We start from the raw sequence: 13830 nt of genomic DNA on the forward strand, positions 1-13830 counted from the left end.
ACGAACGAGGAAAGCCAAAGGAGGTGGGGGGGGGGGGGGGGACAAAAAATCTGATCTGAGCAATAAATCTGAACGGCAGCGCGAACGTGGCCTTAAGTGTGGAATTCCAGGATTTAATGTTTGTACCCATGGGTACAGCGCGGGATGAGGGGGGGGGGGGGGGTAACGTTAAAAAAAGATGGAGGGCTAAAATTGCACAATTCCCAATGTAATTTTAATACCGCATTTCAACCTGTTAAACTCCCCCCCCCGTGGTCCGTTCTTATCACCGGCTCGCCCCGAGGGGTCTCCACTATCTGCTGCTACCGGGAACAGATTGGTGTGGGGGGTAGGATCTCCATCCCTCCCCGCTCCAAAAACACACCAAAACATTTTTCGATGTCTCAAGCTTTTCCACGGTTGAGGCAAAGCCAAGCGGAGAGCACGTACGAGCGGCAAACAAACATCACCGGACAAAATCGCTCAAAGGTATTCTGGTACAGCCCAAAATGTTGTATCAGACAAAGGCCCGACTTCAGAGAAACGTCCATTTCAGCCATAAAAAAAACTGCTGTTATAACATAGTCACTGCCAAAATAAACCCATTCAATATTAAAATAAGTCTGTGTGTGTGTGTGTGTGTGTGTGTGTGTGTGTGTGTGTGTGTGTGTGTGTGCTCAGAACAGTGATCTTGTGCAAACACTGTGCTCATTCCATTAATTGCCAGGACAAGTCACCGAGGTTGATTCTCATCGTGGCTTTTAATTGCAAAATAACAAACAAGACTTCATAGAATTTCCCTTTTTCCACAGGAATGCTGCTGCAAAAGAGACGCAGTGAAGCCGACTACACTACAGAGTAAATCAAAGCAATCCCTGGGTCCCAACTAAAAAACCCCAATAAATCAAATTCAGAGTCTTTTATTCTGAAGGCTGCCAATTCCCTGGTCGCCCGTTCCTCTTTTCTTCCATTTTGCTCCACTTGCTGGGGCCCCTTCTTTTAGGGGCCTGCGCGTTTAACATGCAGCTCCTCGGGCACCCGACCAAGACCCTGCAGCTCATTCAGATCCAGAGGCGTTTTTCTTTTTTGTTTTTATCATTATCAACTTGTCAGATAAGCTTTTTGGTTCGGAATAGAAACCTTCCCGGAGCTCCTGTGATTAAGCAGAGACCGCGTCTTTGCATATTAAGGTATTAAAGCAAAGTAGACAAGTGGAGGAGATCCAGAAAACTGTGAACACGGCTCATTCAATCCCCCCAAAAAGTAGTATATAGGATAAGGAAAAAAAAAATGTATAATATATATATATATATATATATATATATATTTATTTATTTATTTGTTATAATAATTAATCCCTTATGGAATGGTCATGACATTAACATTGTTTTATTATTATTTATTTAAATTGTATTCAATTTAAAATGCTGATTTTAATTATCTGTACAATATAAATATAAACGTTTTCAGTTTGTAAGTCCTGCCAAATGGAGGGTATTACCGATTCCGAAATCCGACAAAGAAAAGAACTAAATAAAGCGCCTGGATGGGGCCTATTTGTGGTCACTTAGGCCGCAGTCGTCGTCTCATTAAATTTACATCTTTTTAGAAATGCAAATGACAGGGATGAACGGAGTTAGTCGCTCCCGTGAAGATGTTAAGTGCATTTAATAAAAAACCTTTGTCCTGAGAGAAACTTTTTTTTTTTTCTGTTGTCTTGCAGATCGTTGCTGTTCCACGGAAGAATCACTTTTTAAAACTTAAAAAAAACAAAACGTCCCTGTTTTATTTCTCATTGTATTTAATTATTTAATTGTATACTTGTTTTTATTCATTTATATTTTTGTTTTGTTTGTTTGTTTGTTCATTTATGTATTTAATTTAGACAAACTATTCCGGGGTGGAAAAAGTTGGGCCTAAACTTTTGTCAGTTGAGTTAAAGTGTTTTTATTCGTCTCAAATTGACCAGAATATGAAGAGAAGCGTCACCGCACTTCAGCTTTACAGAGGCTGAAATGACGGGAACTATTTACTTGGAAGTTATCGTTAAAAAAAAAAAAAGGTAGATATGTACATAAACCAGCACGACCGTGCCCCTCCAGCCTAGTCCCGTATTTGCACTTTCAAAAAGTCGTTGCAAAAATATAAAACAGTCGGTGTTGAACGGTCCAGCGGAACAAATGGTGACGCCGCGCCCGGTGCATTATAACTTGTTTTTTGTCGGTTCAGATCCGTTAATTGCGAAAGTAACGCTCGAGTTGCAATGTTGCGCAGTGTCCAACAGAGACCAGTGCGCAGCGCTGCAGGGCTGCGGCGGGGGGGGCGCGCAAGGAAACACGCGCGCGCACGCGGGCGCACTCACGCACACGCGCACGCGGGCGCACGCACGCACGCACGCACACCCGAACAAGCGCACGCGTATACACACACGCACGGGACCATACGTATAACACACCCTTCGAAGGCTCCAGAAATGATGTATTTGTTTGAGTTAAACTTCAGAATAATTCAAACCTTTATTCCACGAGGCGCCTCCTGCGCACGATCCACGTTCAATGAAATTCTCAGCAATTACACGTAAATCAAGCCGGGCTGGTGTCTGTTAGAGGGAGCTATTTCTAAGGTCACGTTTTTGCCGTAATAATGGGAAATAACCATTTTCATCCATGCGTAGATTAGGCGACACCAGTATCCCAAACCCTTTTCCTGCCACGGCGCACCTTTCTATTTTATATCTTTTTTTTTTTTTACAACGAAATAATCCCACGGCGCCCCACGATCCCATTAACTCCCCTTCCCCAATCAAATAACTGTACTTATTATTATTATTATTATTATTATTAATAATATTAATAATAATAATAATAAAATTATGGCTTCTACTAAAATGGAATTGGGAGAGTTGAGTTTGTTCTGGTGAACACAGCGCTGCATGGTGTCCCGCCTCGAAGTGATGAAAATCGTGCGATTTTTGATCTTGCAACACAAGAGGCAAATTTCCCAATTATTGATTAATAATAACTATTGACAAGGCTTGTTGGGAGAATTGAAGGGGGAGGAAAAAAACCCAACGAATCAAATAGTTGGATCGCGTTTGATGACGGTGTCTGCGCTCCTCGCGTTTACGGTTCAAACGCATGGCGGACACAGGGAGTGAACCTCCAACCTCCACCTCCAACCTCCACCTCCACCCCACCCCTCTCACCTGTACCACTCCAGGCCGTGGTGGTAGTTCCGGTCGAAGAAGTGCGGCTCCGCGCCCACGGCCCTGATGTCGGGGTGCACGCGGAGGAACTCGAGCAGGGCGCGGGTGCCCCCCTTCTTCACCCCGATGATGATGGCCTGCGGCAGCTTCTTGCACCCGGAGCCGTTGGAGAAGCTGGACATGGCGGCGGCCCCGGCGCCGGGCTCCGGGGCCCCGGGGGAGCCGCCGCGCCGCTGCGGGTCCCAGTCCGCCTCGGTCCCCGCGTCCGCCTCGCGGTTGTCGGAGCTCCCCACGGAGGGCTCCGCGTCGTAGTCCGACTCCACGTCCACCCACGGCTGCTTGCCCTTGGTGCTGGGCATCAGCCGGGACATCAGGTCCGCGCGGGCGCCGCTGTCCTCGGCCCCTTTGCCCCCCGCGGCTCCCCGGTACCCTGCGCCCGCGTCCGCCGCCGCGCTGGGCACCGTGGAGCAGTGGCCCACGCAGGAGTACAGCATGTAGACCCACAGCAGGAACATGATGCCGAGCAGCAGGAGTTTGTTCTTCACGGCCCCGGAGGAGAGCGCATACAGACTATATTCCATAGGCCTGGGGGTTGCACGCCGTGCTCCAGCGACTCATACTGCCCCTCATACAACGCACACACACACACGCGCGCACACACACGCGCACGCACACGCGCGCACACACACACACACACACACACACACGCACACACACACACACACGCACTCCCACGCACTCTGATTTAGTCCCGCGAGCGCAAAAACACGCACATGCTCGCCCCAGAAATAGGAATTAAAAGATGAATAAAAGCAAAAAAACAAACAAACAAAAAAATGTTTGTTTTTTTTGTTTTTTGTTCAATTAAAAAATGTGAAATTCAATCAAATGAAATGAAATGAAATGAAATGAAATTAAAGCCGAGATGGAGAAGTTAAGTCAGAGCGCGCGGGGCCGACAGCTCTGTGCAGCCCGGTGCGGAGGAGCCGCTGGGTGGAGGAAGGAGCCGCTGGGTGGAGGAAGGAGCCGCTGGGTGGAGGAAGGAGCCGCTGGGTGGAGGAAGGAGCCGCTGGGTGGAGGAAGGAGCCGCTGGGTGGAGGAAGGAGCCGCTGGGTGGAGGAAGGAGCCGCTGGGTGGAGGAAGGAGCCGCTGGGTGGAGGAAGGAGCCGCTGGGTGGAGGAACCTCATCTCCCACGGAACCGTCGCCGTGGCCTCGCGGGGACGTGCGGGGACGTGCGGGAACCAGACGCGTGACGACGCTCCGCCGACCAGCCCCGCTCCGCGCGCTGCGCTCCACGCGCGGCAGCGACCGCTTTATGGCGCCGCGAGGGGGCGTGTCCCGGCGCCGGGACGGACGGGGGCGGCGGCCAATGGGCGGAGGGCGTTGCGGGGCGGGCGCGCCGCGGCTCCGCCCCCGCGCGTGAGAAACGGACCAATCGGCGTGGAGAGTGGGCGGTTCCCGAGCGTGGGAGTTTGAATTGGGATGAGTTCGGAACTTTCAACTTTTCTATTCCAATAACTACGGTTTTATTGTGGAGCTTTTTGTCGTTGTGATAAACATTTGGGTTTAATTTTTAAGCGTTTCAATCAATCAATCAATCAATCAATCAATCAATCAATCAATCAATCAATCGATCGATCGATCGATCCATCTGTCTGTTCCCATTCTTGAGTATATACTATTCATATTGTATGTATTAAAAACAAACAGGACGTTAATGATCTTACCTCGTGGAAATAAACAGAATGAAAGGACAGATTTTCCTTCTTGCTGATTTGAAGGTTTTCTAAAAACAAAGTCGATGCGTCTCTAAAACAGCCGTGATGAGGAATCTACAAGTTCTGCATAATATACATTTACACGGAGTTTTAAACCATGTAGACACACCCCATAGAATAACAGGAACTTTCGAATAATAATTATAATATTGTAATGATTATAAAATACAACAATAGTAATGAGTTATAAAAATAATTAAAACATTATTATTATTATTATTATTATTATTAATAATAATAATAATAATATCAATATTATTCACTAAGAAGTCAACTCAATTCATTTTATTTTCCATTCCCAGTTTCTCTCTAAATTCAGTCAAAACAAACACAAAATGAAATGTTGATTTGGTTCATGTGGAAATCCTTCAAATGGATCAAACTCATTTGTTCCGAAAAAAAACAACGACTCACGTTTCTCTGCAGAACCGTTGGAAGTGGATTTGATCGCAGAACTCAACGTGTGAACGTCAGTAAACAGTGGAGCTGTGTTTAAAACCAGTTCAACGGACACGGAGTCAAGTGAAAGCTCCAGGAGGTCCCGTTAAACTGTAGTTAGAGAACCGATCACCAGAATATAGGAGCATTTCTCAAGAAAATAGTACATTTACTTTATTAAATATCGTAATATAGTAATATAGTAATAATATAGTAATAGTATAGTAATGTAGTAATATCGTGATATAGTAATATTATAGTTATATAGTAATAATATAGTAATATAGTACTAACGTAGTAATTTAGTAAAAATATAGTAATGATATTGTAATATGGTAATAATAGTAATATAGTAATAATATAGTAATATAGTAATAACATAGTAATATAATAATAACATGGCAATGTCGTAATAATATAGTAACATAATAATATTATAGTAATTTAGTAATATATAGTAATGTAGTAATAACATAGTAATATAGTAATATTATAGTAAAGTAATACTATCGTAATATAGTAATAATAAAGTACTGTAATTATTTAATAATATTGTAATATAATAATATATTACTATATTAACATTACATTATTATAGTAATATAGTATACTAACTCTAGTTCCAGGAGGAAAGACGCACTCCAAATAACTTCATAGAAAGGGAACTGGGAATCTCAAAGTTGAGTTTTGAGGCCAAATGCATAAAGTTTTATTTCCCAAAATGAGCGAAAAAAAAAAATAGGCTTATGACCTTGAAAAGACTGTAGAAAGGCCTTTAACAATTTAGTTTGAGGTTCTATCCATTACTCCCGGCACAGTAAGTGTCGGTCAGAAACTCTGAAAAAAGTCCCCAATTATTGCAACAGTGATATACACATATATATATATATATATATATATATATATATATATATATATATATGATAATTGACAAGAAAATAATTTAATATGGATTAGACACTGCAATGACTCGCACAGTAACCTATTACATTTCGGAGCTGATCTGTTTACATGCGTCATTTAATATTGGACTACGTGATCAGTTTGATCAATTCGGCCAAAAGGTTATTTGTGGGCCTTCGATTTAACAACAGTATGTGACAACTGCAGGGATTTGAGTTTTCCCCCCTTTTAATTTACTTCCTATGAAAGCGCAGATGTGCGGATAGCCGTTTTGGGACCTTCTGGTGTTTACTGATGCATATTTCCTTCTTAACTTGTTGACTTTGGCATGGGAGCTGAGTTTCCCAGCTCCACTTTAGATTTACCACTTGATGTCATGGTGTGCGATGGGAGGAAAAGGAACAACCCGGACACGTCCTAATGCATGCAAAGGGACGGGACGAGGGGAATACTTCCTCATGAAATATAGTTGGTTGATGAAATAATCACGCGTGAACTGTGTGAAGTCTCCTCCAAAAGTCTCTCTGAAGAACTCTTCCTCAGGGTACATTTTATTATATGAAATTTCATAATAATGGTCTGCAGTAGTTGCCATGCCAACCATGTAATTTTCCATTAAAGGCAGCATATGAGGTCTCCCTTGGGTTATTGGGCCATAGCCCCAATTTCTTAAAAAAGCTTGAACGCAGGAAAAAAAAAAGAAAAATGATCCATATTATTTATTAAAAAAATCTTAAATTACTGTAATAGTCACAGTCCAATGACTTTGTCACACCTATTTTAAAGATGAAGAGAAGTTACGGTGAAATATTTACACACACAATAACTTGTAGACAAAAAAAAAATCTTTAAAATCGTTGTGACAAACTAACCCAGAAACTGAGCCGTTCATTGCACCGTGAATTACAAGCTGAGTGAATCATAAAAAAATAAAAAATAAATCAGAATTTACCTTTTTCTAGAAAATGAAGAGTTGAGTACAGGATTTTAAATTTTTTTGTTAATCCATCTCTAAGGGCCCAGGCCAAATTGAAGACTCCAGAGTATTTTCTTGACAGACATCAAAAGTTCCTCAAAGGGGTAGATGAAGTTCCATACCTAATCAATGGCAGGTAAGCGCTTCTGTCCAAAGCAACGTGTACATGATGACTCGGTGGAACAATGTTAAACTAAAAGAATTCTCCTTAATAATAGTAATTCCACTTCCAGATTGAGCCCCAGGACTCCTGCGCCCCCATCGGAGCGGAGGTTCTAAACCCTGACGGGACATCACGCTGACATTCAATCTCTTTACAAGTTCGCCGTGCCCCACCCCGCCCCTCCCTAAACTGTAGCAGCTGGCTCGACCCCCCACCCACCTCTGATACGAAACACGGTATCCGGTCGACACTTTACGAGGATATTAGCGTTTCGGGTCTCCAACTTTTCGGCTCGGCCCCGGCCTTCGCCAAATCCCGCAGCGCCTTTTTTTTTTTTTTTTTTTTTTTTTTTAATTTTAATAGCGGGAGGAGGTGGAGAGCGGGGCAAAGGGGGCTCGTTTCTGTACGGACACGGTGATGGAAACGTAACCAAACACCAAAACTAAGGGTAAGGAGCGGAAGGGGGAGCATGTGCCGAGTGACAGGTGCGGAAGGCGGCTCGCTAAGTAGAACGCATCGGGGCCGCGCGTCCGTTTGCGCCCGACGTCAGGACAGAACCTCGACTTCGACCAGTACGGCGGGCCGTTAAAAAAAACAATACAAAAAAAAAAAAAACAGGTCCAGGTGTGTTGATATTCAAGGTGCAGAACGTAAAGCGGAGGGCGCGCCACACCCCAGGGTACAAAGACAAACGAACGCCGTCGATGCATGAGCAATGCTCAATTTGGGGAGGACATGGAGGAAAAAAAAAAAAAAAAAACCCAACATCTGACATTTCAGTAAATCACGACAGAAACACAACACTGCGGGCGTGAGACATTTATTGCCACAGAACATTTGCCCTGGTGCTCCTCACGCAGGTGGAGCACTTCCCTGACCCGGACGCAGACGAGCCGTGTTGAGTGAAAAGCTTCGTGAAGCACAACTTGTAACCGTCAGGGAGCTTACAGACGAGCAAAAGCGGAGGATCAGGCCTCAACGGAGAGCCGTGCTTAAAAAAAAAGCTCTTCGTTTTCAGTTTCAAAGACTCCTTCACAGAGTTTTGATGTTCAGCTCATTTTTTGCATTTACACAATGCACCGTGTTCGAGCTTCAGATTATGGCTCCGGTGCAGATACAGAGCCAATAGATTTACACTGTACAGTATTATTTAAGATCAGTCATGTATAATACGGGGGAGGGGGGCGGCGCCTATATAACATAAATATATATATATATATATATATATATATACACACACACACACACACACACACACACACACACACACACACACACACACACACACACACACACACACACACACAGCCATGATTAGAACCTGATGCAACTCAGGGATTTCAACAATTCAGCGTGTGCTTTCCGTCAATCGACTATTTTCAGCCAGTGAGCACTGCGGTTTCGACACCAACGCGCCCACACACGGGTGCAGTATCCAGTCCGTGGGGTGGGGGGGGCGCCGCTGGGTCTAAGTTAGCCCCGCAGGCCGAGCGGCGGGGGAAGCGGCCGGGAGCGCCGCCTCGCCGCGGGACTTCTTGCAGGTGAGCGCCAGCAGCAGCAGCATGGGCAGGTGCCACAGGCTGCAGAAGAAGAGCTTGCGGGCGCTGGCGCGGTCGCCCCGGCGGTGGAAGCGGAAGGCCAGGAAGCTGATGTACAGGTTGATGGGCAGGGAGACGAGGGGGAAGGTCCACGTGGTGACGTCCAGCACGGGCGCCAGGCACGCCAGGCCCGCCAGGCCCACGCTGTGGCGCAGGGCCACCCGCTTGCACATGCCCGGGTGGGTGACGGACATCATGCGGTAGCCGCCGCGGGAGTAGTCCTCCCGGAGGTTCCAGCTCAGGGCGTTGAAATGGGGGAACTGCCAGCTGTACAAGAAGCCCCCCAGCAGGAGAGCTCCTGCGGGGAAAGGGAATCAAACATTTTTGTTGATTAGCATCTTCAACGTTTCCTTCAACCTGCAATAAACTTCATGCAGTTTTCAACGTGAGTTCTTAAAGCAGCAGCTCCATGAGAGAGCTGAGAAGGGGGCATTCCATCTCTCACACACACTTATTTTTTTAATGACTTCCATAATAGCCACAAGCATGGCGACGCATTTTGGCTCTCGAGTGGAGGCCTTCATCGGAGCATGATGAAGCCTTTCAATTAATTTAAAACCCAGCTCAGATGAACATTAGATGTTGTTTTTTTTTTTTATTGATGGCATTTCCTGCAAGAGGCCAGAAGAAGAACAAACCTTCTAATTATGGGTCGTTACGTTCTACGACTGTGCTCATCACAGTGAAGCCGACAGGAGGGCGCATCAAAGTGAGCCACCGCAGAGGCAGCAGAGCGGCACGTACGCGCTTCCTCGTGCCCTCATTTGCCTCCCCCGACGCCGCGGCGAGGAGGCCGAGGGAGCCGAGGCCCCAGGGGCCATTGAGAAGACCCCCTTCATCCGAGGTCTTCTCAATGGCGTCTGGGGCCTGTGCTCCCTTGGCCCCGGGAGCGTTGGGTGGTGTGAGAGGGCTTGTGCTCTCCCATTCACCTCATTCACTGCGGCTAAACCTCAGGATAACTCCCCGCTCCATTCAGGAGGAGAGGTCTCCTATCCGGCCAAGAGCTACAGTACAGGCCCAAAGTCCTTACAAAACAGCTAGCGTGAATAGCCCCAGTTGCTATGGCTTCAATGGCCTTCTCCAAATAAGTGGACGTTCAATGGCTATGGAAGCGTGTTCCTCTCCACCAATAAAAAAGGTTTTACGGCGTCAATCATTTTTGTCGCTGTTGAGGAAAAAACAAGCTAAGCACTGGCCACCTCCGTGTAAACTTGTGTACGTGTGCACTTTTCAACACGTTGCATAGTTGCCATAACAGAACACTTAGCATGTCTAGCAAACAAGGCAGGCAGGAACTCCTCTGTACTACTAAATGAGGGGGTAGTGTAGTACTGTAGTACAGCTGGGCCACATGTAAATAAACGTAATGTAGTGTGGGGTCACAGAGGCTCTGCTGAAGAAAATACAATAACTCCACACACGGGCTGAAGTGAGCTCAGAACAAAATGGCCCCATTTTGGCCGAACACTTGACAGAAGAACGGAGGAAAAGGGATCTAGACGCCGAAGGAGCGTTCACCAAATTATCAGCCGAGCTGTTTGGTCGAGGTGTGATCTCGCCAACTGGTTCGCTCGACGCGCAACATCCCCGCTCGCCGTAAAAAATCCAAGTCTGTCCCGTGACTTCACCGCCGCCTGGGAAAGCCGCGGTGGGGACTCTGTAGGGACATAAAAAAGAACCCGACCCCATTTTCCCGCCGGCGCGTTGTCGGGCTTGTGCCGCTCGTCCCGAACTGGCAGGTTGGAACAGCAGAAGAGCGAGCGCCGCGTCGGGCGCCAATGACGTCAGCGGCTGCGTGACGCGCGGTGGGAGCGCACGTCTGCATGGAAATGACGCTCGGGGAGGAATCCAAATTACATTTCCATTGTTGCCTGTGCTGCTCTTGCAGATATTCCAGTGTGTGTTTGTGTGCGTGCACGTGTTGTACCCGCGTCGAGGCTTCCGGTGGCGGCCGTCCATCCCATGATGGGGGGGATGGCCCCCACCACGGCCCCCACCCAGGTGTTGGCGATGCTGAGCCTTTTGAGGGGCGTGTAGCAGCAGGTGTACAGGAAGATGTTGAGCGCCCCCAGGAGGCCGGTCAGCGGGTTGACGGCCAGCGTGAGCAGGGCGACTCCGGGAACGCCACAGGCCAGAGCGAAGGACACGGCGTGGAGGGGGCTGGAAATGGTACGGAGAAAGGGGGGGGGGGGGGGGGGGGTGACAGGATGTTTATTAAAATAGACGAGAGGAAGATATTTAAGGGAATGAAAAAAAAAAAAAGAAAAAACACGTGAAAATATCAGGAAAACTAGGAACAGTGATGTGATAAGTTTCTGTGGGTTAAATAGAGTAAATACAAGACCATAATGTCTCCACACATACACACACCACGGCCGGGGCCCACACATCCAGAGCAACTCAACAACTGAGCCCGGCTTAGTCTCCAAACGGGAGGCTTAGAGGGAGCCTCTCATCTGATAAGAGTTTGTCAGGGATAAAAGTCGTTGGGCAAAGACAAAGAGCGTGTGCACACGCTCGAGATCAAAACCGGCTCCCGGGAAAAAACCACAGTGGCTCAGGCTTTTAACCGGATGAAGACTTCCCACTCCTCCTCCTCCTCCCCTCATCTTTTATTGAAAGCAGGGGTGCTGAGGTCTGGTTCAAATTCACCAGTAAATGCTCCATAAATTAGAGAGGGGAGAGATTAAAATCTTGACCAAACGCAGGCCCTTTCTTTTGAAAGCAAACAGGAGCTTTTATTTTGGTGGTGTGGCCAGGCAGGGAGATTGGTGCATTAATGTGATTAGTGGTGTTATGACTGTTTTATGTGGGCTGAGGTGGGGCCGTGCAGGCGGGCTATGGGCTGGATGCCGTCTGGCTGTGGGCGGCCTCGGTGGGGGTCTGGGGGGGGGGGGGGCTAAATCGGGGCTCCTGCCCTTTGTTTACGCGGTGACACATCCAGCCGTAATAGCAGGCAGGTAATGTCAATACAGACCACATCGAGTTAAAAGGGGAGATCATTCACAGAGAGGTGAGTTTAGAGCCATTACCGTATTGGAATTCAATACTGCTCTGGCTCTGCCTGAAGAGCATTAATATTTTGGAGTATCAATATTAATACTGTGGTGTTGAATGCCAAATTACAGCACCTAGGCCCTTCATTTCTTTGGTGTCAATGAGCCAAAAATAAAAGCGACAGTTGTACAGTAAACGTCTCATTGTGTGTTGTTAAGGGATATTTTTAAAAGCGGTACGAGGCCTTTAACTCAACATTTCCAGTACAGAAATAAAGAAATGCTATTGTATAATTTGGGAAGCATTATCAAAGTCAAGTTTTCAACAGCTATAAAGGATATTTTTAAATAATAAACAATCCAAGCTGAGTTTGTGCCAAAATACGACTTCAAATAATAGTCAGAAATCGCAAGGTGATGGTGCCCGTTCCTGTACCGTTGCCGCTCTTCCCGTCTCTTCTCGTACCATATTTTTAGGCAAATAATTACACTCTGTCGTATTACACGTATGAAATCTCATATTTTGCAATTTAGTGTCGCTGATTCTGAAGCTCTGTACTATCCATGACTTTATGTGCATCCATTATGGATCATTTTGAATCACTGGAAGCAAAGGAATGTGCCCACTGGCACACAATACAATAGTTTCAAGGACGAGCGTTTGTGGAACAAACGTCATCTTCTGCTTTCGGTCTCTCACCAAGATAACTATCGTCATCCCCACAGGCTGCAACCTCAAACTAGGCTGAACGTCCTACCACAACAAAGAATGAAGCTCCTCTCATCCTGATTTCAAGGAAAGCCAATTGTCTGCTGTGACTCCCACAAAAGGGCCGTCTACAGATGGGGGAGATGACGCCGTGTGCTGGTGGGCGACAAACCATCTCTGACGCTGACGTCACCGCGAGGCCGCCTCGAAGACCGTTTTGTTGAATTTGAATCTCTTCTGGGAAATTATAACCGATGTGTCGGATTGGTTAGATGTGGGGAGGGTGCCCAGATGCCTCATTCTGGGCGAGAGTAAGTGAATGTGTAGAATGTGGCCTTCTGACGGTTTGTTTGACTAGAGTCCAGCCACCCAGCTGGTCCCCGTCTGAATGCAGGTTGTGTGTGTGTTTATTAAACAGAGAGAGAGAGAGAGAGAGAGAGTCAGATAAAGAATTTCAGCGAGCGTCGGAGACAGAGCTGTGCCTATCCGACTCAAACACACACTCGAGATTCAAACACACTCTGTCGTCGCATCAACAGGTCAATAAGCAGCTCTCTCGACGGGAGCGGCCGCAAAGGCATCCAGGACAGGCTGTGTTTAGAGGATGAAGGAACCTCCTCAATCACTGACTCAACAGGACAGGACTGTCCACTCCGTCCAAGCAGTGCCTGTGGGTAATCCCCGTGGCTGGGATCCCCCATCTCACACGTTACTCCAGTATCTAGAGCTCTCACATTTTAGCCCTGCAGAATTGCCCCCCGCTGCCAGCTTGTTTTAAGAACACGATAAGGTGAATAAGTTTGTTCTTGCTCAATTGGCCACGTTTGGATCGGACTGGCGCTGAAAGGCGACCCACCCTCTGTCAACAATTCCAGCTTTTTGTGTTGTTACTGGATAAAACAAGAGGAAATCAGGCAAGCTTATGTGAACCTTTTGGCGGTAAGAGTGGACTGTGGGGGAGAAGTTTCCTGGCACTAGGCTTGGGAAGATTTATGGTTAAATCGTCTATCGGCGATCAATGGAGTCCATCGCCGATAGACGTTGAAGAGGCGATTAAAAAAAATAAAAAATTAATGTTTGCGGC

The 13830-nt window shown here is 46.7% G+C and overlaps 2 protein-coding genes across 2 annotated transcripts in view; both read right to left on the reverse strand.

Annotated features, from left to right (window-relative positions):
- Window positions 1-3180: 3180 nt before the first annotated feature.
- LOC307246012 (heparan sulfate glucosamine 3-O-sulfotransferase 3B1-like) lies at window positions 3181-4424 on the reverse strand (the record flags this gene model as incomplete). Its single annotated transcript, XM_080021781.1, has 1 exon — window positions 3181-4424. The coding sequence occupies exon 1, from the start codon at window positions 3763-3765 to the stop codon at window positions 3181-3183; it is 585 nt and encodes a 194-aa protein (XP_079877907.1). The 5' UTR covers window positions 3766-4424.
- Window positions 4425-8247: 3823 nt separating this feature from the next.
- Window positions 8248-13830, reverse strand: part of cox10 (cytochrome c oxidase assembly factor heme A:farnesyltransferase COX10) — a 37154-nt gene continuing 31571 nt past the window's right edge. The window contains exons 6-7 of the mRNA XM_080021510.1: window positions 10969-11201; window positions 8248-9339 (exon numbers count right to left, since the gene is read on the reverse strand). Of these exons, the coding sequence (XP_079877636.1) occupies window positions 8912-9339; window positions 10969-11201 (661 nt within the window). The 3' untranslated portion in view covers window positions 8248-8911. The remainder of the gene's footprint in view (window positions 9340-10968; window positions 11202-13830) is intronic.

The sequence above is a fragment of the Zeus faber genome (assembly GCF_960531495.2).
Source record: "Zeus faber genome assembly, chromosome: 20".
Classification (NCBI taxonomy): Eukaryota; Metazoa; Chordata; class Actinopteri; order Zeiformes; family Zeidae; genus Zeus; species Zeus faber.